Raw genomic sequence first — 25590 nt, forward strand, 5'->3', positions numbered from 1 at the left:
ATCCTCTGCTGTAACAATTGAAGCTCAACATACCATGTTCGTGTGTTGTGTTGTGTTGTGCTGTGCTGTACCCGTATCCGAATAAAACCTGTTGTTCCCACTTCAGAGCCTTCATCCCCGTCTATGTCGAAAACGTCACACCTCACCTGCTGAAAACCTGTTTTTGGAAAGTGGCGTATATAGAACCTCGGGCTCTGAAATTATTTTTTGTGGAAGAAGAAGAAGAAGAATAGTAAAGTGGCGTATGTGGAACCTCGAGCTCTGAAGAAGTAATTATTTTTTGAGATAGAAGAAGAAGAAGAAGAAGAAGAAGCGTATAAATATTCATTTAATTTCATTCCAGGCCATGGCGGCGGAAGCGCGAGGTTCGGCGTGCAGCCCGAAACGGCGCCGGTTGAACGAAAGTCTGAACGCGGAGAGACCTCTCCGTGGCCTTCACCTGGTGTCCGTTTTGAGTAAAAACCCGCGGAACAAGACCATCTCGCTGCACTGTCGACTCCCCGCGCAGCAGGTGTGCTTCGCGTCCGTTAAACACACCTGGTTTGACTACCGAACGTTCACCATTGATTCTCTTCGCCTTCCATCCCGTCGCCCCTTAAAAATATCAAGGAAATATATATATATATATATATATATATATATATATATATATGTATATATGTATATATGTATATATGTATATATGTATATATGTATATATGTATATATATATATATATATGTATATATTTATATATTTATATATATATATATATATATATATATATATATATATATATATATATATATATATATATATATATATATATATATATATATATATGACAGAGACTGCGACATAACGCTCCAAAACGCATTCTTTAATAATAATAACTAGCAGAAACCCCGTCACAGACGGATTCCGTTCATTCAACCACCCTCACCAGCTCACCCACACTCGAGGGACATGGACTGGACAGGGCGTGCTTGCCCCCGCCTACTCATCCCCCGCCCTGTCCCATTTCCCCCCCGTCCCATTCCCCCCCACACCTTCAATTTGCTTACCCCCGCCCAAAAATTTAATTACCCCGGCCCCGCCTCTTCACTCCCAGCCCCCCGTCTCTTGATTCCCCGCCCCACTTTCCCCCGGGCCCCCGCCCCTGTCCACCGCCTCACACTCAACCCTGCCTAATTCACCCCAGCCCCTGCCCACTCACCCCCGCCCCATTTCCCCCGTTTTCCCGCTTTCAATTTGTTCACCCCCGCCCCAAAATTTGCTTACCTTGCCCCCCGCCTCTTCGCTCCTCGCCCCCATCTCAACGAAAAGTGTTTATTCTGCTTCAGAGTTGAAAGTTGACTATTGCCACTATGTGCGATGCACTCTTACAGGTACGAAGTTTCTTCCAGTCCAGGTCACAGTACCGAGAAAAACGTGGCGCGACCGCAAGGAGGAGCACAAAATTGGCCCTTCAGTATTAATATATAGATAGTAATAATAGTAACCACATCTTCAGAGCTGCGAGGATCTATATAGGCCACGGTCAGCCCGTTTTGTAAATCGGAATTTAGATGACGGTGTGGGGGTCTGACATGTAAATATAATCACCTGATCTTTGGGGGAACATTTAATGGACTTAACTTGGTACGGATCCAATGATTGGGTGAACCACAGGAACTCTGGGGCGGTGGCAGGGCGAGGAAGTGGTGTGTGCGTGCGTGCGTGCGTGCGTGCGTGCGTGCGTGTCCTCCAAAACCATGAAACCTATCAGCCTGAAAATTTGCATGTGTCCTAAGAAAACTATAAGGAAGTGCAAGAGTGAAAATTGGGTGTTTGGGTTCATTAAAACACTCCTTTTGAAGATAATTAACGGTTTTATTTAATTATATCCTTCATCAGGCGCATCCTTGGTCTCCACTGTCTATGGGGTCTTAAGGCGTATCCGAGGTAACCTCACTGGGGTCTGAAGCCGCCATGTTTTTTGGCCTACTCAACCATGCCTTGACTCAGAACAGGCCACAGTGATTTGTTTGTGATAAAGTTTTTTTTTTTTTTCATTTCCTCACTCGTATTATCGAATGCCTGTTCATCATATCTATGAATTGCTGGTTACATTGCGATGCTTATAAACGCCCAGAGACACCAGTGTGTGTGGCTTTATTTCATTTCTGCACATGCCATAACCTCAAATCTCTTAAAGTAAACCGAATTACAAAATTTAAGCTCCAGAATCGAACTTGGTAGCAGTTCTAACTGCTAAAAAAAAAGTGTTTACTCGTCCAATTCGGGCATTTTTGGGGCGTTTCCGGGTGCATGGGTTTAACAACAGCAATTGGTAATGACTTGCCAAGCCAGGCGTTCCGTTGCTTAATGACTTGCCGATTTGCCAATTGGTAATGACTTGCCGAGCGCCCCACAGTCAAAAGCAGTACTGTTTGTGTCCCGATCGAGATGTACGGTCGGCAGATGCTATCCAAGGTAGAGGTGCGTATTCAGCACACACGGTCATGGTGCATATGGGTAGATTTGGATCTGTACGGACCGTCCGCAGTTGTGGACATGACATTCCTGTTATTGGCGCTGTGGTGCAAAGTTTCATCCCGTATCTTGAGGAGGTTCTATCAGGCTTTCCTTTGCAACTGTTTCCTTGCAACTGTTTCGAAAGCATTTGGTTATCGGATTTGCTTTACAAAGGTTATATGTTTCTTTTCGTGAGTTTCAAAGTAAAACATATTTGATAACGCCTGATTTCTGAGCCGTTTGCCGTAATAACGTGTTTTCTTCATTACCGAGCCAATTGATTTTCCACCCATCACACGCAGCTGTTTATAAAGAGTAATGTTTGTGAACATCTCCCTGAAATGTTTATATAAATGTAACGTTGATTTTCGGTGAAAGCTACTCAAGGTTTCTGGGTTGTATACAGTAAGTACTGTAGTCTGTGGCCAACCTGCCGCTTCCTGAAAAATTGTGGATATCGGCTAAGTATGTGCGTGCGTGCATGCGCGTGAGCGTTGTTCAGAAAGTGTAACATTACATTTACTCTCTGCTGACTCCCCTTCCCCCACCTGTCTCTCTCACCCTCTGTCTCTATCTCTGTCTCTCTGTCTATCTGTCTGTCCCAATCTCGCTCCACCCCCTCCGAAGACAGTGCAGCACCTTCCCACACTTCTCTATCCCCTCGCTCTCTGTCTCAGGATGTGTCCGGGCGGTGATTGTCTCCAGACGTGTCCATGTTTGTCTCTGGATGGTGTTTGTGTCTGGACTTGTTGGGCATTGTTTATGTCCAGACGAGTGTTTGGCTCCAGACGTGTCTGGGCGGTGTTTGTCTCTGGACGCCTCTCTCGGGTTTTGTCTCTGGACGTGTCCGGGCGATGTTTATGTCTGGACGGGAATTTGTTTCCAGATGGCTTGGCTACGGATGCATCCGGCGAGTTTTTCTTTTTGTCTCCAGACGTGTCCGGGCGGTGTTTGTCTCCAGGTGGTACTTATAGTATGACTGGAAGAAAATGGTTTTCAGACGTTATTTTGTTTCCATCTTCACTGTTATTCTATACAGAATCATTTTTATGAGACGGTGTGAGTCGTAATAAACGCTCCACGGGACATCTGCCTTCCCTTCCTCTCACCTCGTGCTGCCTTCCCTCCTCACTCTTCCTCCCTCCTCGCTCCCCTCCTTCCTCTCTCTTTTCCCCTCCACCTCCTCACTCTCTTCTCTCTCCTACCCCCTCTTTTTCTCCCCCCTCTCTTTAGTATTCCCGTCAGTGAAGCGATGGGTGGCATTTGCTAGTTTATATTATTAGGGGGGAAAATAATGAAATATTTAATTTCCTTAAAAAAAAAAAAGCACAAGCAGGCAGAGGTACATTCAAAATACACTGGCCCATACTAAATATATAAATAACATCCTCCGGCGTGTGACATTGCAGCACATGGAGACGTAATTGTGAGGGAGCGGTGTACAATAATTAATTTGTCAATTGCATAATTTATATAAGTAATTAATTGATTAATAAATAAAAAATACCCTTTATAACCAAATCACTTGTTCATTATCATGTCCAGACATCAGCTTCCGAGCTCAAAAAGGTGCCTGAGATATTGCCCAGATAAGAAAGAAAATAAATAAGTAATTAATAAATCGAAAATTATTTCGTAATTGATTAATGAAAAAAAATTACTGTTTTTGCCAAAGCACGAGTGCACTATTGTGCACAAAGTTCAGCTTCCGAACTAAAAGGATGGCTGAGACATCACCTGGACAAACAAACAAGAAAACGAAAGAAAACTGAGTACCGGTGTGCCTTTTCAGCCCACATCATCGCCGGGTGCCAAGGGCCTTCGGCAATGCATGCAGCACCTGGAGATTGAATAGGGAGGGTGGTGTACACGAGAATACGTGCGGTGTCTTATCGTGAAAATGGATGCTATCTTAAATCGACAGGTTGTGCTACATCGGGGGTTTTTTATGACCTCTGATCATTGTGCACACTTCCAGTTGGGGTTGCAGGCACCAGGAGGAAATGCAAGCTTTCATTTACTATGGCTTATAGCATACACAATGTACTTTCAATGCAAGTTATGAGATCATACGTGCACCGTATATTCATCATTGGCATTGCACTTCAATCACTAACGTAACACACACACACACACTGAATTATGTCTTCTGATGGTGCAATCTATCAACATCTAAGCGTGATTAACTTTCAAACAATCCTAACTGAAAATGGAGTTCCTTACCGTGGAAAATCGATGACGTTTGAATGATCAATGAATTTTTTTTTTTTTTTTTTTTTTTTTTTTTACATACCAGACTACCCAGGCTAAACATGTACAGCTCTATTATTACCTCCACCACAAAAGGTGGACGGATGCTCTGTTTTCACCTCTGTCTGTCTGTCTGTTGGACTTTGTGAGCCTGATATCTCAAAACGTTATGGACAGATTCACACGAAACCTGGTGGGCTGGTTGGGTGTGTGACAAGGAAAAATTGATTCAATTTTGGTTACGATCCGAATCAGGATACGAGAATTTATGATTATTAAGTGATTTCCCCCCCCCCTCCCCCCCATTAAGAGATGGAGCCAAAAATGATATACATATAGCATGATATTTGAAAAAGCTGTGGATGAGATGGTTAGGTGACAACAACAAGCGGATTCGATTTTGGTTCAGATCTGGCCGATCAGTGGGATACAAAATGTAAACTATTTACCCCAGCAGAAGTGTGTGCTCTACCGAGTGCTGTTCTCATTATTATTGTTCTTCTTGTTATTTTTACTTGTGAAATTTACAATTTAATAGCAAGTTTAAATATAATCCGTCTATTGTAACTACTCAATAGTTTTCCTTTTTTTTTATTCAAATAAATTTACTCTTCATCTTAATTCAGTCCTTTTCGATCATTTGGCAATTAAACATATTTCCACTTGATTTATTTGAAGTTGGTTCCGTTGACTCTATCATGATTTCACTGCCGACGTCGGGGACTTGCTGCTCCAAGTCGCAAGATCCAAACACCTCAATTCGGAGGTTCCAGTTGTCGAGTTCGCCATTGAGCACCGGTTCGGAACTGCAAGGGAGGGTGCGCGTTACAGGAGGCAGAGCGGCTGAGAGTTGTGGCTGCAGAGTTGCACTGCTGGCGGCCATTGACCATTTGATAATAGCTGATTTTCTGCGTTGAATCACGGGTTTCCCCCGGTTGTTCCAAGCAAAATACTTCAGCTTCCGATGGTGGGTTTCCGATGGCGTGTCCATCAGGCATGATCTGATCATGTTTCAAAATGTTATGAACTCAAACGTGACCATTTGCTAACGATCAATTTCCCTGCCTTTGCATCTGGGCTCCCCCCCCCTCCCAATGTCTTAAAAGTCCAGCAATGCAGTGAAGTCTAATCATCACGATAATTCCACCTACGTCATGCTATGAACGGATGTTTTTCCACTTTCTTTGCAGAATATGAAGTGCATAAAGCCAATGCACATAAAAACACCATTTTGAGGGTTTCCCAGAAAATCCTGTGAAAGAACTTAAAACTAGAAGGGCACGCGGTGGAGCACATACCTCCGCCACGCAATGCCTGATCCAGTTGAACATATCGAGCCCCAGAAAAATTTGAAATTTCATGCTACATATCTTTTTTTGGTCCCATCTCTGATTGGTGAAGAATCACTTTAAAAACTTAAATATTCTCATCCAGATCTGGATTCGGATCTTCTCCAAAATCGATTCATTTTCTCCTTGCCGCACACCCAACCTGTCCACCAAATTTTGTCTGAATCCATCACAAATTTTTGAGATATCCTGCTCACAGACAAACAGGGACAAAAACATAATCACCGTCCACGTTCAGTGGCAGAAGTACAGTAACTACTCTCTGCATGAAAAACCCTTTCCTTTTTTGTATCCAACGTCCAGGTTCTTGGAAGAGCAAGTGCAACAGACCAAAAGCAACAGTAGATAAAGGGGTGGGGTGGGGAAGGGGGGGCGAAACAACATCAGCGGAGTTCATGGACAAAATAGAGGGACAAACAATGAGTGCGGGAAGGAATGAGGGGTCGGGGAGGATGTATGGATAGGAATGGATACAGATGCAAGAAGGATACAGAAGCAAACACTCAGGAAGGGAAAACTGGAAATTTGGAAGGAGGGTCGGCTTAGGGAAGGACGGATGCTTAATGGGGATAGAAAAGATCATGGTTTTGAATGGGGGATGATCTGAGATTGTGTTTAACAGGTGTCTTGAAGACTTGGTGGGAAGAATGACATTGAACAGAATGTGGATGCTGGTTCCACAGTGGGGGAAAAAAAAGAGGAACGAATGAGTGGAGGTGAGCAGTGATTCTGTATTTGGGTTGTTTCACCAGAAGGGATTGATGGTGGACTGCGTGCGCCATGCAGAAACCTGTAGGGTGGGGAGGGGGGTGAGGTTGGGGAGGGACAAAGCATGGAAAGAGCATCGGAATAGAGGATGCAAGACCAGAAAGGAGGAGGTAAAAGACAGACAGATCACCGATGTGTCTGCAATGGGAAAGTGATAGGCCAATAGACTCCGCTTCGTCACAGGATATTTAAATAACATTGAAGGCCTTGATTTCCATGGCGCCAAGCTGAGGAGCCAGGTGTGGGACATGAGTCCCTGCCCAGAGTGGAGATCTGTACTCCATCAAGCTGAGGATGACGGCCTTGTCATTGGAAGTTCAGGTGTGTAATGGAAGGACTTCGTACAATGGAGGATACACAGTTGGTGACTGGCATAGGTGGCCAACTTTGAAATGTCATTTGACCAAGAACGATCATGGCTGTTAGTGAGACCCAAGAGTTTAAGTGACTCAACTTTCTCAAGAGGATTGTGAAGAAAATAGATAGGAGGGTTTGGCAGGTGGTCCTGAGAGAGAGGAAGAGGAAAAAAGAATGAGAGAGAGAATGAGAATGTGAGATTTTGCTGGATTGAAATACAAATTCCAAGTCTTTGACCAGCTTGTGATTTTTGTCAAGAGGGAAGAGACTGCTACTTGCCTGCCTGAAGGATGAGGGATGTCATGACAGAGGGTGGAGTTGTCAAAAAATAGATATAGAGGATTTTCCCGAGAGGCAAAGAGATTGTTGATGAAGATTAGTAATAGGACTGGGCCCAGAACACTGCCTTGGGAAACTCCAGCCTTAACAGGGAGAGATGAAAGGAGCCACACATTGGCTACGAGAGAGCCACTTGAGTGCCACATGTTGGCTATGTGGGTAGAGGGAGTCAGCAAGCCATGTGTGGAGTTGGCCTTGGATGCCATAGGTAGAGAGTTTGGAGAGCAAAGCAGGATGTCATACTGTATTGAAAGCTTGATGTACAGTTACCTGCAAAAGTATTCACCTCCTACCAAAAATGCCACATTTAGATGAATTAATTTAGAAACTTTTTCCAAATGAACTTTTTTTATTCATAACTGAAGGGATCAAACTAAACATTGTTATAGTTCAAGGAGGTTACATGTCAGGAATACTCTCAAAAAACATGTACTAATCAAAATTCACTGGTTGCAAAAGTATTCAGCCCCTAAGGTCAGCACTTGATGGAAGCACCTTTTACAGCAATGATTGCTTTGAGTCTTTTTGGGTAGGTCTCCACCATCTTTGCACAGTGACATGGTGAAATCTTTGCCCATTCTTTACGTGAAAACTGCTCGAGTTCTGCCAAGTTTGATGGGGATCGTCGATGGACTGCAGTCTTCAAGTTTCGCCATAAATGTTCATTTGGGTTCAAGTTCAGACTTTGACTGGGCCACTCAAGAACTTTTATTTTCTTCTTATTGAGCCACTCCAGTGTGGCTTTAGCTTTGTACTTCAGATAATTGTCCTGCTGAGACGTGAATCTCCCACCCAGTTTCACATTCATGGCCGACTCGAGCAGGTTCTCATCAAGGGTTCTCCAGTGCGTCACACCACCCATTTTCTCTTCTATCCTCACAAGCTTGCCAAGTCCTGCTGATGAAAAGCAGCCCTATAACGTGATGCTGCCATTACCATGTTTGACATTAAGCATGGTGTTTACTGGATGAGTGCAGTATTAAGCTTGCGCCAGACGTAGCACTTTGAATTTAGACCACAAAACATATCACCACATGCCTGCAGTATCATTGAAATGCTTTTTCACAAACTCTCTACGAGCTTCAAGATGTGTCGTTTTCAGTAATGGCTTTGTTTTGCCACCTGTCCATAAAGGCCAACTTTGCAAAGGGAACGAGATATTGTTGATTGATGAACCCTGACCCTCATCTCAGACATTGAGCCTTGCATATATTTCAAAGTCATTGTTAGATTTACAGTGACATCCCGAACCAGTTTCCTGCTTGTCCAGCTGCTGAGTTTGGATGGGTGACCAGATGTGGGTAGAGTCTTGGTGGTATGTTACGTGTTTCACTTCTTTATGATAGATTTCAACGTACTCAAAGGGATAATGAATGACTTTGAAATCTTCTCATAACCCTCTCCTGAACGGTGCTTCTCCCCCACTTTATGTCTGACTTCTTTGGAAAGATCCTTCGTCTTCATGTTGGCCTTGTTGGTTGACTCAGTGAGTTGCACCTTAAACCTCTTGAGATAAGTGGGCGAGCTTAATTTTCAAGTTAAACCACTGATTACTTGCATACAGGTGAAACCTATTATGCTTATTTTTGTGTCCTGTCAAACAAATAATTTGCCCCTGAAGTGATTTAGGGTTAATTAGGCAAAGGGGTTGAATACTTATGCAACTGAGAATCATCTGATTTTCTCTCTTAATTTGACTTATTCACATTTTATCTGCATTTTTTAGCTTTATCACTATGGAGTAGCTCGTAAAGACTCTATATACTGAGTTTGATTTGAAAGCATCATAAAATAAGTTCAGGTGGCATCAAAATGTGAATACTTTTGCAGGCCATTGAATGTAGTGAGACTGCCTTGATCTTATGTCTAACATTGAGGGCCTCCATTCATTGTTTGGAGAATAGGAGCAGCAATCACGAGGTGGAGTGACCTGGTCTGAATCTGAGTTGGTGATCTAAAATGAGGCTGTTGGAGAAAAGGAAGAATTTCATGTCAACTACAACAATGGATTCCATGACCTTGCTGATGATTGGAAGCAAGCTGAGAGGTCTGTAATTAAGGGGATCGGTTTTTGCACCTTTTTTACGTGAGCTGATTTCCAAGCAGATGGAAGATGACCAAGGGCAAACAATAGGGTGAAAACAGCAGAAAGAGGATGTGCAAGAGCAGCAGAGTAGGTTTTTAGGACACATGAGCTGATGCTGTCTGGTCTAGTTGCAGAATCAGAAATAAGAGTTGCCAGAAACTTCTCTACCATCACAGGAGCAAAAGACAGAGTCCAGGAGCAGTTGGGTACAATTAGGTAGGGTGGTTACAGAGAGCGAGGGGTTGGGGACAAAATATTTGGAAGCAAACACAGAATTGAGGCATTAGGTCTTCTTATGAGTGGTGTCAGCTGTGGTGCCATTTGAAGAGAAGGAAGGGGGTGGAAGGGAAACATACTCCGGAAACAGACTTAACAAGGCGGAACCAGGTTTTCGAGGAGGGAAACAAGTTTGAAAGTTCAATCCTGAGGTTGGAGAGATGTTGTTTGCTGGCTCTCTTGGAGTGGACACACGCTTATTTTGGGCTTTGTGGAATGAGCCGAGATTGCCTTTGGTAGGGTTTGCTTTCCAGGAAGAGAAAGCAAGTTGTTTCGGAGCAACTGTCTCACCACAGGATTCAGTGTACCATGTGCGGGAAGAAGTGTAGGAACTGAATACAAGATGGGATGAATCTTTGTATAAGGAAGAGCAAGTTTTTATGGAAGAATTCCCAGGCTGAGTTCATAACAGGGGCAGTAGATATGGGAGACCAATGCTGAAGTGAGATGGCTGCTTGCATTCCTTGCCAATATGCCTGAATAAACTGCCGGACTCACTGTCACTGAGGCAGCTCTGATAATTGCTGGAGAAATGTTGACTCAGAAGTATATGATCAGATGAACCAATTGGAGCAAAGGAAGAGCAAGAGACATTTACAGGGAAGTTTGTCATCCCCAAGTCCAGAAGGAAGGATTTACAATTGGGAGAAATCCATGTGGGAATGGTAACAATTGATTGGGATGATTGGTTAAAAGTTTGTCTATGTTGTGAGAGAGAGAGAGAGAGATAGAGATAGAGATAGAGATAGAGATAGATATATGTAGATGGCATCATCAGTTTGGAGGACGGTACAACACAGCCAAACAAGAGGTGAGAGCAGAGGGGAAGTCGCAGCCAAATATACTTTGGTTGTTGGAGACGGAGGGTGTAAGATTAGTTCAAGGGCAGTGAGAAATTGAGTAATTGATGTAAAGTACAACTCCGTAGCCAGTGTGGGGTTCAAGCCTATCAAATCAAAGTAGACAATAGCTGAGGAAAAGACACTAAGGCGTCAGGGACGTCCTGTGGGAGGAAGGATTTTGTTAAACAGATGATGTCTGGTTTATCAGCAGCGGCTGGGTTGAGAGATCTGTTTGAGGCCCACACAATTAAGGACATGGCAAGAGGCGTTGGGAAGGTGCCGACCGGGGCTAATGGAGGTGGGGACTTTGAGGAGGTAGGGTGAGGGGTAAAGTTTGAGTGGGTGCGGTATGGGATAATGTGAGTGAGGGGGAAGCATTGAGGTGGTGAGGTGCGGGGGGAAACATTGAGGTGGTGGTGTGAAGGAGAAGCATTAGGTGTGTGTGGTGAGGAGGGATGCAGAAAGGGGGGGACATGAAGCATTGAGGGGATGGAATAGGAGGGGGAAGTGGAAATAAGAAAGAGGGTATATGAAGTGGATGGATGCTTTTTCCAAATTCCCAAATTGGACAAACGGAGATAAATTTCATGTGATGGAAAGTAAGAATTGTGGTTTAAGGCATGGAGAAAGGTGGTGCTGCAGTTGCAGGAGGAGGGTTGGTAAACCAAGTGCTTTGCTGACGTACAGTTTTGGAAAATAATATTTCTGAAGAAGAAGAAGATGAAGAGAAAAAGATTGTGGTGTAGAAGAACATGTGGAGTACCCAGACAGAAAAATAAGGACAATCTCTCAGACAGAAAAATAAGGACATTGAAGCATTTTAAAATGTTTTTAAAAGCCTTTAAAGGAAGAAGCATTTATATTCAATGAAGATTCAGTTTGGAGACATTGAGAAGAAAAAAATGGGGGGGGAGGAATGGAGAACAGTAAGTACAAATGGAGGGAAGTTCAAGTAGAATGAGATCATTGTGGAGTGGAAAAGTAACATCAAAATGTTGAAGAGGTAGAAGTAAAATATTTGGGAAGAAGAAAGCAAAACGAGGAATACAGAGACAAAAGGAACTCTGGATTTTCACAGTTGCTTGCCGAGGAGTGGTGAAGGCAGACCTTGAACAACACAAAAACAAATTTGAAAAATACAGCACAAACAAGAAAAAGAGCAATCGGAGATTGCAGACCCTCACCAGGACTAGTTTTGTGTGGTGTTTGTTTAGTTTTGTGTGATGTTTGTTTAGTTTTGTGTGGTGTTTGTGAACTGGTGTGTTACACAATTAATGAGACATAATTGGAAATGCCACTTTATAACTGTTGGCAGTGATGACTGGGTTCCAAGATGTCCCACTTTGATGCAACCCAGCTTTGATTGGACACCTGACCGTGACCTATGACGTTTTATTATAATTATTCAATTGAATTGAGAATGGGATTAAAATAAATTCAATTCAAATCAAATGGAAGACCAGTCCTGCAATGGAGTCATCAGAAAGAACCCCAAAAAAGCAAAAAGCAAAGATGAAGTCATCAGGAGAAACCTGGATAGGATTCACATTTCAGCTGCTACTCCTCTACCCTCAAACCCATCCAGGCACAGCCAAGTGAGACTTATTTAAAAAATATTTAAAAAAAAAAAAAGAACCCACATCAAAAAATTCAATCATTCTGGCTGCCAGACCATGTGTCCAATCAAGTTGAAATTTAAAACATGCATTCCCCATCACTACTAGATCATAATTGGAAAAATTTATGTTGATTGATTACGCAGTTCCACAGAAAACATTAATATTTTTGTTCAATCCAATATGGCTGCCAAATCATTTGACCTATCAATTATTTCTTTACAACCTTGAACTCCCAAGGCTTGTGGAACATTTGTGTGATGTTTCCCCTCAATCTGTCCAGCCTTTCTGGAGAACATATTTTAATGGGTTTTAGGGTAAATCCAATAGGGCTGCCAAACCGTGTAACCAATGACATAATTTGTGTGAAACTTTTGTTCCTCATGGATAGGCGGTCATACGTGTAAAGTTTTGCCTCGATCTGTTCAGCCACTTCAGAGAAGAAGATTTTTGAAGGTTTAAAAACAAACAAACGATGTAGCTGCCGAATCACGTGACCGATGTCATCAATTTTTTTTACTATGGACAATTTTATCCCGCGATGACCCTCAAAAATCTTCATACTGATCGGATGTAATGTTCTACATATGCAATTATGACGTCATTTAAAAAATCACTTATTCCCTATAAGTAGTACTTGCCATGTGCCAAGTTTCAATTTTTTCCTTAGTGCGGTTTCAGAGATACAGAGGTCCAATTTTTTTCAGTTTTTTCCAACATGGCTGCCACACCATGTGACCTATAAATGTCATAATTTTCATTAAAATGTTCTACATGTGTAGTTGCTCCTGTGGTGAAAATTTTGTCTCAATCTGAGCAGCGTAGAGAAAAGAAATAGAGAAAATAGGTCGTAGAGAAAATGCACAAGTTCTGTGCGGACAAAAACACTTGAAAAAACACTCGTGGCGCGACACTTGGCAAAACAGAACAAAGTAGAACGGCACTCAGAAGAGCACTTACCTTTGCTAGGCTGAACAGTTTACGTTGTGTATCCCATTGATAGGCTGGATCTGAACCAAAATCGAATTGGTTTGATCTTGTCACACAACCAACTCAAATCCACCTAATTTTGTCATAATAGTACAGGCATTTTAGCAGAAATATTTGGTCAACCTCCCACAAATTGCAACAAAAGCAAACTCAACAGATTTTGATTCCCCCGCACATGCAAGAAGCACAACATTGAGTGCACTCCAGCTTGTGGAAACTGCAGGGGCTCTGGCTGCACAAACACTCCATGTGACAATGATGAGGATGATGACGACATTGTCGAGTTCTAACTTGAATACGCTTGATTTTTCTCAACATGTATAATAAGTTTATAATGGATGTAGTTTCTGAGTTTAATGCGAATTTTCATTTTCATTTCGAAACCTTCATCAGGCAGATGGGATTGCCCTGAGTGGAATTTTGAATTTTGTCATGTTTCAATGATTTACATAATTATATTGTATTGCCATAGACTTGATTTCATCTTGTGTCTTCAACATTTCTTATTTGTTTTGGTGCTGGAGCCAAAATCAGTATCAGGTAAAAAAAATTTTTCGGGACAAAAAATTTACATTTTTGGACAAAAAAAGCTATAATTTTTTTATTTTACCCTCAATACATTTCACTTTTTTATAATTATTCTTGTATATCAATATATTGACCATAACGAGAAACAATTAGAATGCAGAAAAACATATATTTACATTTTAAAATATTGTTACTGGCTGGGGTCAGCCGCCAACCGACCGCTCTGAACGGAGCCGCAAGTCGAGTCGGCCCGACCGATCGCCCGGAATATAGATCGCCGCCCGGATAACTCCGAGCGACGGGTCCTTGTACAAGAACCGAAATATGCCAATCGTCAGATCACGTGGGGTAGGGTCGATTGCCAATCTTCAATTTACCTAAATACCCACGTGATCCAACTACAGGGGTATTCCACCCTCGACGGAACTCGTACGGAACAAACCGCCGAGACGAGCTTGTCCGTGCGCGATTCCGAGTGGAGTAATCGCCGAGAACCGTCTGTCCAAATGTCTCCCTATTACGGCAAACCAACGGCTTTCTAACTCCCAACACACGAAATGTTCAGTCAATGAGGGAATGGACGCAACGAGCAAGTTTACATTCACACAAGGACATTTATTATAATGAAACACATATGCAATTAAATAAGGCAAAACACGTATGCAATTATACAAGCAACAAAAGCATGACAAAAGAACTACAACCGTCTACTTATTATGTACAGTCATTTACACTTAACAACAGTTGTTCCTACTTATTAGACGGGCCTACGGACACACGTACGCACACACACACACCCAAGAAATGGTGGCAAAGGCCTTTAATCACGAGCTCCAGCTCTTTCGTGACTCGAACCTTTCCACCTCGTGTGGTCTTCAACTTGTCCGGACCCGGGCTCCAGCGAGAGTGAGCTGGATCCAATCGCCGGGATCCTTCCCGAGCTCCCGCGAATCCTCCCACGCTTCTCAGCACGTGCTGGTGAGACGAGGCGCCGATCCTTCTTGTCGATCGTCGCTTCCCCGAGGATCCAACTCCAAGAAGAGGCCGACGCGTCGCACCAAGCCGGGAAACAAAATGGAGAACGAAAAGCTCCACGAACCAAGAAGAAGAGGAAGAAGAGGAAGAAGCCTCCACTCGCAGCTCGAGCCGAACAACTGGCTCAATTTCCTTCTAAAACAAAGCAGCAGCCGAAACTCACTGAGCCAGCCGAAGCAAAAAGCTTCCGAAGGCCTCAAGCCAAGCAGGATCCAATGGCCTGCTGAACGACTACTCTCTCCGAAGCAAAAAAAATCTTACTCCTCCCACAGGACTCAGCACACGAACTCTGCCACTGGTCTCCCACGAACTCAGCCCACGGACTCAGCCCTACCACAGGACTCCCACAAACTCAGCCCACGAACTCAGCCCTACCACGGGACTCCCACGAACTCAGCCCTACCACCGGACTCCCACACGAACAAAGAAAGGATCTCCCCTTTATCCTTCCCACCCCCTCCCCCGCACCCGACGTGACTCATGCCCTCGTGATCCACCTCACGCTCAACCACGGGTGGGAGAGAGTTGTTGACGTCACCGCAGGGTTCTTCTTCCTCTTTGCAGAAGAGGGGGAGGGACGTCTCCATTGTTCGCTCCCTAACTATTAAATCGATCCGCAGCACATCTAAAGGCCCGGTCACACCTTGACGTTTTAGCCAACGTATGCCGATTTTTGAATTTTTTTTCTAAAACGTTGGCACACGTTGAATACGTTATGGGTAAGTTTTGATAACATTGAGAGCACGCTGAAAAACACTGCCATACGTCGTTGTACGCTGGCTTTCAACGTTGTACTTTTTGGTTGTCCTCAAATTTTTTCATGCTTGAAATTTCACGACGTATGCCGGCGTATGACTCACACGTTCCGCTACGCTGGCCACACGTTGTATGCACGGTCTGCGATCGTTGACAGACGTCAACACATGCTACTTGTAAGTTAATCATAAGTTGAGACACGCCGAGGTAATGTTTAGCGTACCCGAAATTTATTTCTAACCTATGATTAACGTGTTGTTGGCACGTTACGCGATCGTTGCCACACATCGACAGACGTTACTTTTAAGTTAGTCATAGGCTGAAAGATGTCGGTATAATGGATCGTCCTTGCGTCAGCGTCCACGGCCACGGCCAGGACACTTATTTGCAGCATTCTTCAAACTTTTCTTCGGCATGACGAGGATGTTCACACTTCGATGTCTAGCTTGGCTATGATTCCAATTGTCCATCGGCAGCGTCTATTTAAAATAGTCGAGTTTGAGCGTTTTAACACGTTCAGAAGAAACGCTTCAAATTTCAAAACCCCAGCATCAAAAAACAAAGGCGAGTGACAGCAATTTAAATCGTTCATTTTAAACAATGAAAATAGTTGAGTGGTACCGTTTAAAAGTCGTTGAGTGTAAAAAAATCGAATTGTTGAGCGCAAGCGTCTACTTTCAATAGTGGGGTTTGAGCGATTTAGCACGATCAATAGAAACGATTAAAATTTCCGAGCGCCAGCGTCAAAAAACAAAGGCGAGTGACAGCAATTTAAATCGTTCATTGTAAACAATGAAAATAGCTGAGTGGTACAGTTTAAAAGTCGTTGAGTGTCAAAAAAATCCAATTGTTGAGCGCAAGCGTCTACTTTCAATAGTGGAGATGCAGCCATTTAAATCGTTGAGTGGCAGCCGATGAATAGCGAACCCTACGTCACCGGCAAAGATAAACTGCCGCACGATATGGATAAGTTGGGCTATCGTTGGGCATAGTTTGTGAACGCCGGCTTCACGATAATTATTCGTTGGTATATCGTATCTATAAGTAATCAAAGCGCTCAATGCACATTATTAGTTCATTGTGCATTTGTCCAACCCGTTATGAATAGACCTAAATCGTAAAAACAAGCCATAGCTCATTGTTGAAAAAGCCCTATAAAAAATTAGCCGCGAAGAACTTCGAACAATGGTGAAAAGATGTTTCCTACCCGTGGACACGTGGACGCAAGGACGATCCATCATAACCCACACCCTCCCCCTCATACTCACCTACTACTGCCAACATGAACAAACTACTACTAATACTAATACTGATACTGATACTGTTACTGCTGACATGGACATCGACTCAAAAAGGACTCGAAAACACTGTTGGATTCCCCTTTTATGAGCAGCATTTTTATATACCAATTCCCAAAACCGCTGGGAACACGTCTTTATATGGCAGTTGTAAGCTAGAAACACGTAAATTTTTTTTTTTTTTGTCGACCGGAAGACGTCATTGGAATACGTCTACATACGTCGATGTGTGTTGGGACTACGTAAATAATTGGTTCAAAGCACGTCAAACATAAGTTAGAAATGCACCATTTGGTGAAGTTTTGTGAAGATCGGTTTAAAATTGTGACCTTTAGGTGATTAAAAGTGAGCGGATAGATAAACCAAAAAATGACAAGCCGGTAGGCGACATGGGTGGTCGCAACATAATTGCATACTAGTCATACAGTTTTTGACGGATCGGGCTGAAATTTTTTGACAGAGGTTGATTATAGTGCACATAAAAGCCTGGAAGCCGATTTTTGATTTTCGAAACAATTATTTTTTTAGGATTTTTCAAAAATTTCAAAGTCCTGTTGCTAGGCAACGGTGGTGTCCATAGCAACGGTGCTCAAAAGCATACAATTAGATCCTGGTATGAACCTACCTGTCAAGTTTCATCAAAATCGGTTGACTCCTCTGGCCTCCAGAGCTGTCCATGACATACAAACAAACATATAAGCTGGTAGGCGACATGGGTGGTCGCTACATAATTGCATACTAGTCATAGTTTTTGACGGATTGGGCTGAAAATTTTTGACAGAGGTTTATTATAGTGCGCATTAAAGCCTGGAAGCCGATTTTTGATTTTCGAAAAAACAATTTTTTTTTAGGATTTTCCAAAAAATTCTCAGTCCCGTTGCTAGGCAACGGTGGTGTCCATAGCAACGGTGCTCAAAAGCATAGAACGAGATCCTGTTATGAACCGACCTGTCAAGTTTCAACAAAATTGGTTGACTCCTCTGGCCTCCAGAGCTGTCCATTACATACAAACATACAAACATACAGACAGACGGAAAAATTAAAAATAAGGGTACTCTAGCGACCACCCAACAAACATACTGTTATGGTTGTGGAAATTCGCATTACACCATAAAGAGTCCTCAGGTGAGATATCTCTAAGTCCATGTGTAGTTTGCCCACACCCGTTGTATAGAGGGAATTTATGTGATCCATTCGGGCTGCGATCCTTCAGTTAGCCATTTTTTCTTTCTCTATTGTTATTTTCAACCATTAAGCCGCCAACAACGCAAACAGCCACTACCTTTACCTTCACAACTCCATCCCGCAAACATCGCTTCACCGCCATTCCCAAACGACACCATAACCATCAAACCACCACAGAAAACCCTCCACCACCTTCGCCTTTCTCCTTCACAACCAACAACCGCACCACCTGTGAACTCTGAACGTCGGGCTGTCTATGGCCCGTTCGGCGATTGGTGCCAAACGCACCGAGCCGCGAGCGCGAATGGCGGCCTTTCCGAGGGGAAAATTCGGATCCAAAATGCTTCATGCCCACTTCCCCTCCGTCAAATGGGCGAACGCGAGGCGGCTTGGCCCCGCCTCCAAGCGCGTGTCTGTGAAGTCCGTTTATGCAAATATGCGGATCAAGGGAGGTTCACGCCCCTTTTGCCCAACCAATGGCTGAACAGAGGGTGGCGTGGCCCCGCCTCCAATCGCGTTTTGATCCGCATATTTGCATATCGGCTCCTCCTGAGACCTATAAAGATACGAGCGCAAGGCGACTCGCGGCGGGAGTGTGGAACTAAAAGAGGGTGAAGTTGAGCTTGGAGAGAAGTTGCGGAGGAGTTACAGGGAAGACGATGGACGGCGATGAGGTTGCGGTGTGGGGGTCGCTTGACTCGTCGCGAGATCCAGGCAAGCCATCCATACCCCTCTCCCTGAGCATCAACGATTTCCCCCCCCCCATTCGCGCTGAGATGGTGCCGAGGGGGGGGGTCCCCGTTCCTCCCCCACCCTAAACGTGGTGCCAATGGGACCGCTCGCGCGGAGCACGCCGAAGAGGACTCGCCGACCACGCCAGGACATGGAGTCGGGGTGCAGCGGTGCGAACATTGTGGCTTGCCCGCCATCGCGTCACGAGGACGCGGGTAAGACCTCCCCGGTCTCGTGGACCTGGCCGATCCTCCAGGATTCACGTACATTTGGTCTAAGGACCTGTCTGCCCCCTCGCCTATGAGGGTGGCTTTCTTTTTCCTTTGCTTTTTGTGTAAATGCTTGTGGTGGAGCCGTCTGTTAAGTAAAACTGTGTAAGTGTTGCCGTGTGTCGGTCGTAGTCGATAGTATCTCTTTCTTACTGTTTCTTTCTGTGCTTGAATACGTTCCTTTTATTATTACTGTGACTGAATATACGTGCTTGCTTTGTGTCTGTGTGTTGTGCAATAAAATGCTTGCTTGTTGAACTGTTCCCGCTCTGCTTCGTCTCCTTTCTTTTTATTGACTCTCCATCCTGCATCGCGTAAGAGATTGGTAGTGGGTGTAAGTTCCCGGTAACTAATCTGAACCGTCGAGGTCGACGATAACTCTGCTCGGTTATCTCTGCAGTACGGAATGAACCGCTTAAGTGGTTCGTGTCCGAAGTTGACCTGCGGCGAGGTACGATCGCCCGATTAACCATCCGCGTAGGTACTTAGGTAGGTTGAGTTTGGCGAACAACCCTATCCTACGCGGGTGGCCGATTGGCACGATTGTGGTGAGGTCGAAAGACCCACCCGTGACTAGCTCCCGGCGTTGTTCCGAGAGGGTCACGACTGAATTGTCCATCCGGTCGGCGACGTGCCGCGATTCGAGTTATGTGGCCGATCGCACGCCGGCGGGCGCGAATTCGCAAGAATACCTACAGACAGACAGAAAAAGTGAAAATAAGGGTACTCTTGCGACCACCCAAAAAATCACTCGTAGAGTGACTTGTCAAATCAGCACAAAGTAGAATGGCACTCACACAGATATTTACAATTTCTCATGTTCAACAGGATGAGCCCTCTGTCGCTGTCATGCTCAATGGGAGGTTTATAATGGAGCCCAACGCAAGTCCTCAAAAATGGTGGTGTGACCAGAAATCCATGTGATTAAAATACCACCTTTGTGGGAATGTTTTGATTTTATTTGAAACTGGTCTGAGTGAGATTGGGGCTCGATGTGGTGATTGATTCTACCAAGGCCATCCTTCTGATTAATTGAGTGAAAACGGGGCTCAACCTGGTGATGTATGGCCACAGTAGAACTACTGTGAGTGAAAATGAGGTTCATTGTGGTAATGTGTGGCCACAGTGAAACCAGTCTGCTTGATTGAATTAATTTGGGGCTCAATGTGATAACGTGTGGCCACGATGGGACAAGTCTGATTGAACGAGTCAAAACTGGGCTCAATGTGGTGTTTTTTTTCCAGGAGGGTGGAGAAGCATTGTCACCCTTGGCCCGCATCGTGGAGGAAGATGGGGTTGAAACCTCGAAGGAAGGATCTGAAGAGGGAGGAAAACCCATGGATAATGCTGTACTGATCTTGGAGAAAACCTCTTTCGACAATTCAGACTTGGATACAGTTCTTGGTGACGCAACAACCTTTCGCTTGCAACTCAAAAACGACATCTATCATTCATACCTGACTCGCCCACCGCCTGATGTGAATGGTAATATCCCCTGGGAAAACGCGAGCCATCGATGTGTCTTCTATGATATCTTCTACGGCTGTGATATGTCTGCCGGAAGTGTAGCCATGATCTGTCTGTCTGTCTGCCTGCTTGCCAGAAGCGTGGCCGTGATCTGTCTGTCTGTCTGCCAGAAGCATGGCTGTGATGTGTCTGTCTGTCTGCCTGAGGTGTGGCCATGATCTGTCTATCTGTCTGTCTGCTGGGAGCACAGCCCTGATGTCTATCTGCAGGGAGCACAGCCATTATATCTGTCTGCCAGGAGCGCGGTTGTGATCTGTCTGTCTGTCTGTCTGCTGGGAGTATGGCCATGATGTATCTGTCTGTCTGCCGGAAGCACGGCCGTGATCTATCTGTCCGTCTGTCTGCCGGAAGCATGGCCATGATCTGTCTGTGTGTCCATCTGTCTGTCTGCCTGGAGCATGGCCATGATGTTTCTGCCCGGAGCATGGCCATAACGTCTGTCTGTGCAGAGGACAGCTGAAATGTCTGTGTGTGCGTTCTAGAGGTGAAAGCAACGCTGGTGTGCCCAGCGACAGCCAAGCACTTGGAGAAATACACTCAACAGGAGATGTTTTTGGTGACAGAGACTGAGCAGGATTACCGAGACATCACTCTGCCCTTCTTGTTGGAGAGTCAGTTCAGTTTACAGGTAAAAACATCAAAACAGAGTTGATGTTTACAGGTAAAAACTAACCCAACAATTATCTAATTCCTCTTACATTTGCCAATACTTCTCCTCAATTATTTCTGTTTTAACATGAGTTCTTGGGTGCATAGTACCATCTTGAGGCTTATGTGTCCCATGGCAGGGTCTGGCACAGGTACCTCACAAGTTATCTCACCATTGAGCGTGGTTTTTTTCCTGAACCAGAAATTATGGAGGAACCAATGAGCGTGCTTGAACAAGTCACATGCCTTGAGTACAAGCGTGTCCCAAATCAAAACTCCAATGTGTTGTAATTTTTCAAATTGCGTCTTGAAATTGCTTACTTACAGGGTTTGTGGTTCAGAAAGAAAGAAAAATCTCAGGAAGGGCATCACTGGAGATTGGAAGTCTGGGAAGCTGCAAAACTATGGGTGGGGGTTTGGGTGGAGCCTGGTTTGGTGTACCAGCAAAGGGGAATTCTGGCGCGTTGCAGCAACATAGGCAGAGGGCCTGGTGAGGTGCACCATCATCGGAGAGGGGAGAAGAGTGGCTCGTAAAGTGCCCGGCTCTGGTGAGAAGTGGACTTGGGCGTGCAAGCTCAGCATTTCGGGCATTATTCTAAGACTGTGGTTTTCAACCTACGGCCACATGCAGCCCAATCAGCACACCCCTGTGGCACAAGTGACATCCTGTTTTTTTAATTTAAAAAAAGGAAAAAAAAAAAAAAGAGTAAAGATGACACCAGTTTTTTTTTCTTTTTTTCCTGAACCCAAAATTGTGGTGTAACCAATGAATGTGCTCAAAAAAGTCACGTTCCTTTGGGTATAAGCATCTCACAAATTAAAACTCCTATGTATTGTAAATTTTCAAATTGCAACTTGAAATTGCTTATTTAGTTCCACGGTTTCTGGTGCAGAAAAAAAACAAAATAACAACTTGTTGTTGCCCATGGTTTGTTGAAGTGGAGTAAGTTGGACACAGAAAAATGGACCGCTTTGTAGGACATGGATAGAAACAATCTTGCATGGATTCGGAAAGCAATGAAGGTAAAAGGGCAGATAAGAAAGGAGAGAAACTTTGTAGTTTGACAGCAGAAGGCAGAAAGGTACAAGGTCACTGGAAAGAGATGTCTGCTATCATTTAAACTTTAAAGAGATGGGAAGGCATTTTACTTATCACATCGTACGGCCCTCAATGTGTCAAAAACGTCCAATGTGAAAAGGCACTTTGAGACAAAGCATCAAGTAGGTTGTGTTCGTGCGGCTCATGTAACACAGAGAGCTGCAAGTTTGGCACGCTATGGTAAATGCATTGAGAACCACTACTCGAAGATATTGTTTCTGCCTTGAAGCAAAACGAACAAACTTAAAATGGAATGCTGTTCAGGCAAACCTGTGTAATGAATGCAACGCAAACCTGTGTAATGAATACAGGGCAAACCTGTATAATGCTTGATACTACATGAAGGGTGGATGCCTCCTTTGCATAATCTAACATCTTCCCTGATGTCGTCATCCATGCCACCATTTACTAACATTGAGCCAGAAAAAGTAATCTTCCGTAACATTTCCTGCCTGGTCAGGATTGGTTGGTAATTAGTAGTACTGCCTTTTGCCTGGTTCTTGGAGGGTTTTTTTGTCCAATTGGGATGGTTAATTTGATGAACAGCTTTTCCTTTTTTTATAATCTCATTAATTTTCTCTGTCTAACAATCTCTCTTCCCCTCTCCATCTCGATCTCACTTCTCCATCTCGATATTCAATATCTCTCCATCTCAATCTCTTTCCCTTTCTCCATCTCAATCTCTCTCCCTTCCTCCATCTTAATCTCTCTCCCTTTCTCCATCTCAATCTCTCTCCCTTTCTCCATCTCAATCTCTCTCCCTTTCTCCATCTCAATCTCTCTCCCTTTCTCCATCTCAATCTCTCTCCCTTTCTCCATCTCAATCTCTCTCCCTTTCTCCATCTCAATCTCTCTCCCTTTCTCCATCTCAATCTCTCTCCCTTTCTCCATCTCAATCTCTCTCCCTTTCTCCATCTCAATCTCTCTCCCTTTCTCCATCTCAATCTCTCTCCCTTTCTCCATCTCAATCTCTCTCCCTTTCTCCATCTCAATCTCTCTCCCTTTCTCCATCTCAATCTCTCTCCCTTTCTCCATCTCAATCTCTCTCCCTTTCTCCATCTCAATCTCTCTCCCTTTCTCCATCTCAATCTCTCTCCCTTTCTCCATCTCAATCTCTCTCCCTTTCTCCATCTCAATCTCTCTCCCTTTCTCCATCTCAATCTCTCTCCCTTTCTCCATCTCAATCTCTCTCCCTTTCTCCATCTCAATCTCTCTCCCTTTCTCCATCTCAATCTCTCTCCCTTTCTCCATCTCAATCTCTCTCCCTTTCTCCATCTCAATCTCTCTCCCTTTCTCCATCTCAATCTCTCTCTCCCTCTCAATATCTCTCTCCCTCTCAATATCTCTCTTCCTCTCAATATCTCTCTCCCTCTCAATGTCTCTCTCCCTCTCAATGTCTCTCTCCCTCTCAATGTCTCTCTCCCTCTCAATGTCTCTCTCCCTCTCAATGTCTCTCTCCCTCTCAATGTCTCTCTCCCTCTCAATGTCTCTCTCCCTCTCAATGTCTCTCTCCCTCTCAATGTCTCTCTCCCTCTCAATGTCTCTCTCCCTCTCAATGTCTCTCTCCCTCTCAATGTCTCTCTCCCTCTCAATGTCTCTCTCCCTCTCAATGTCTCTCTCCCTCTCAATGTCTCTCTCCCTCTCAATGTCTCTCCCCCTCTCAATGTCTCTCCCCCTCTCAATATCGCTCTCCCTCTCAATATCTCTCCCCTCTCAATATCTCTCCCCCTCTCAATATCTCTCTCCCTCTCAATATCTCTCCCCTCTCAATATCTCTCCCCCTCTCAATATCTCTCCCCTCTCAATATCTCTCCCCCTCTCAATATCTCTCTCCCTCTCAATGTCTCTCTCCCTCTCAATGTCTCTCTCTCTCCCTCTCAATATCTCTCTCCCTCTCAATGTCTCTCTCCCTCTCAATGTCTCTCCCCCTCTCAATGTCTCTCCCCCTCTCAATATCTCTCTCCCTCTCAATGTCTCTCTCCCTCTCAATGTCTCTCTCTCTCCCTCTCAATATCTCTCTCCCTCTCAATGTCTCTCTCCCTCTCAATGTCTCTCACCCTCTCAATGTGTCTCTCCCTCTCAATGTGTCTCTCCCTCTCAATGTGTCTCTCCCTCTCAATGTGTCTCTCCCTCTCAATGTGTCTCTCCCTCTCAATGTGTCTCTCCCTCTCAATGTGTCTCTCCCTCTCAATGTGTCTCTCCCTCTCAATGTGTCTCTCCCTCTCAATGTGTCTCTCCCTCTCAATGTGTCTCTCCCTCTCAATGTGTCTCTCTCCCTCTCAATGTGTCTCTCTCCCTCTCAATGTGGCGCTCGCTCTCAATGTGGCTCTCCCTCTCAATGTGGCGCGCCCTCTCAATGTGTCTCTCCCTCTCAATGTGTCTCTCCCTCTCAATGTGTCTCTCTCCCTCTCAATGTGTCTCTCTCCCTCTCAATGTGTCTCTCCCTCTCAATGTGTCTCTCCCTCTCAATGTGTCTCTCTCCCTCTCAATGTGTCTCTCTCCCTCTCAATGTGTCTCTCTCCCTCTCAATGTGTCTCTCTCCCTCTCAATGTGTCTCTCTCCCTCTCAAAGTGTCTCTCTCCCTCTCAATGTGTCTCTCTCCCTCTCAATGTGTCTCTCTCCCTCTCAACGTGTCTCTCTCCCTCTCAATGTGTCTCTCTCCCTCTCAATGTGTCTCTCTCCCTCTCAATGTGTCTCTCTCCCTCTCAATGTGTCTTTCTCCCCCTCAATGTGTCTCTCTCCCTCTCAATGTGTCTCTCTCCCTCTCAATGTGTCTCTCTCCCTCCCCCTCTCAATGTGTCTCTCTCCCTCCCCCTCTCAATGTGTCTCTCTCCCTCCCCCTCTCAATATCTCTCTCCCTCCCCCTCTCAATATCTCTCTCCCTCCCCCTCTCAATATCTCTCTCCCTCCCCCTCTCAATATCTCTCTCCCTCCCCCTCTCAATATCTCTCTCCCTCCCCCTCTCAATATCTCTCTCTCCCCCTCTCAATATCTCTCTCTCCCCTCTCAATATCTCTCTCTCCCCCTCTCAATATCTCTCTCTCCCCCTCTCAATATCTCTCTCTCCCCCTCTCAATATCTCTCTCTCCCCTCTCAATATCTCTCTCTCCCCCTCTCAATATCTCTCTCTCCCCTCTCAATATC

At 44.6% G+C, this 25590-nt stretch overlaps 1 protein-coding gene across 1 annotated transcript in view; it reads left to right on the top strand.

The window, feature by feature from the left end:
* The first annotated feature begins 216 nt into the window (after nucleotides 1–216).
* The window catches only part of DCPS (decapping enzyme, scavenger), a 29222-nt gene continuing 3848 nt past the window's right edge, over nucleotides 217–25590 (top strand). The window contains exons 1-3 of the mRNA XM_085899023.1: nucleotides 217–511; nucleotides 20417–20657; nucleotides 21182–21327. Of these exons, the coding sequence (XP_085755149.1) occupies nucleotides 347–511; nucleotides 20417–20657; nucleotides 21182–21327 (552 nt within the window). The 5' untranslated portion in view covers nucleotides 217–346. The remainder of the gene's footprint in view (nucleotides 512–20416; nucleotides 20658–21181; nucleotides 21328–25590) is intronic.

Source organism: Eptatretus burgeri, chromosome 1 (genome assembly GCF_056783735.1).
Source record: "Eptatretus burgeri isolate ZD-2024b chromosome 1, Ebu_testis_v1, whole genome shotgun sequence".
Taxonomy (NCBI): Eukaryota; Metazoa; Chordata; class Myxini; order Myxiniformes; family Myxinidae; genus Eptatretus; species Eptatretus burgeri.